The sequence below is a fragment of the Penaeus monodon genome, chromosome 29 (genome assembly GCF_015228065.2).
Source record: "Penaeus monodon isolate SGIC_2016 chromosome 29, NSTDA_Pmon_1, whole genome shotgun sequence".
Classification (NCBI taxonomy): Eukaryota; Metazoa; Arthropoda; class Malacostraca; order Decapoda; family Penaeidae; genus Penaeus; species Penaeus monodon.
Genome location: NC_051414.1, coordinates 26,386,642 through 26,387,131, shown reverse-complemented (window position 1 = coordinate 26,387,131; position 490 = coordinate 26,386,642). Strand labels below are relative to the sequence as shown.

The window sequence follows — 490 nt, the reverse complement described above, 5'->3', positions numbered from 1 at the left end:
CATTTAAAAAACGGATAAGATATACGTACCTCCCCCACCTCACCCGCATCCTGTCCAGTATGCCTTTGGGTAGCAACGCGACGAGACCGGCGCTGTAAAGGCACTGTAAAAAATCTCGAATTATAGAAAAGACAATCTATCAACAACATTATGGCTACAAGTGTAAGTATGAGCAATTATGCCACCAGATATAGAGAGGTATATGCTTAGACAAATAGAAAAAGCAGACGGGTACAGAAAAAAGAGAAAAAGTTTTGCTAAACCCCCCCGCACAGATTGATGTAGCACAAGCTTTGCGATATGGAACGTGCACGCTGCAACCAAACGGCAAATATCTCTGCGTCTGCAATACAGAACTCTTGAAAGCTTCCATAAAGAGACACCTTGCTTCTAAAAGACACTTGGAAAAGGTAAGAAAACGCTGCGAAGCACAAAGAGAACTATCATATTAAAATGAGGAGTAATGAAATCCTACTTGAAATAAAAATAT

The 490-nt window shown here is 40.4% G+C and overlaps 1 protein-coding gene across 1 annotated transcript in view; it reads left to right on the top strand.

The window, feature by feature from the left end:
• The first annotated feature begins 47 nt into the window (after positions 1 to 47).
• The window catches only part of LOC119592090 (glutamic acid-rich protein-like), an 8,581-nt gene continuing 8,138 nt past the window's right edge, over positions 48 to 490 (top strand). Inside the window, exons 1-2 of the mRNA XM_037940906.1 lie at positions 48 to 162; positions 276 to 410. Coding sequence (XP_037796834.1) covers positions 151 to 162; positions 276 to 410 — 147 coding nt within the window. The 5' untranslated portion in view covers positions 48 to 150. The remainder of the gene's footprint in view (positions 163 to 275; positions 411 to 490) is intronic.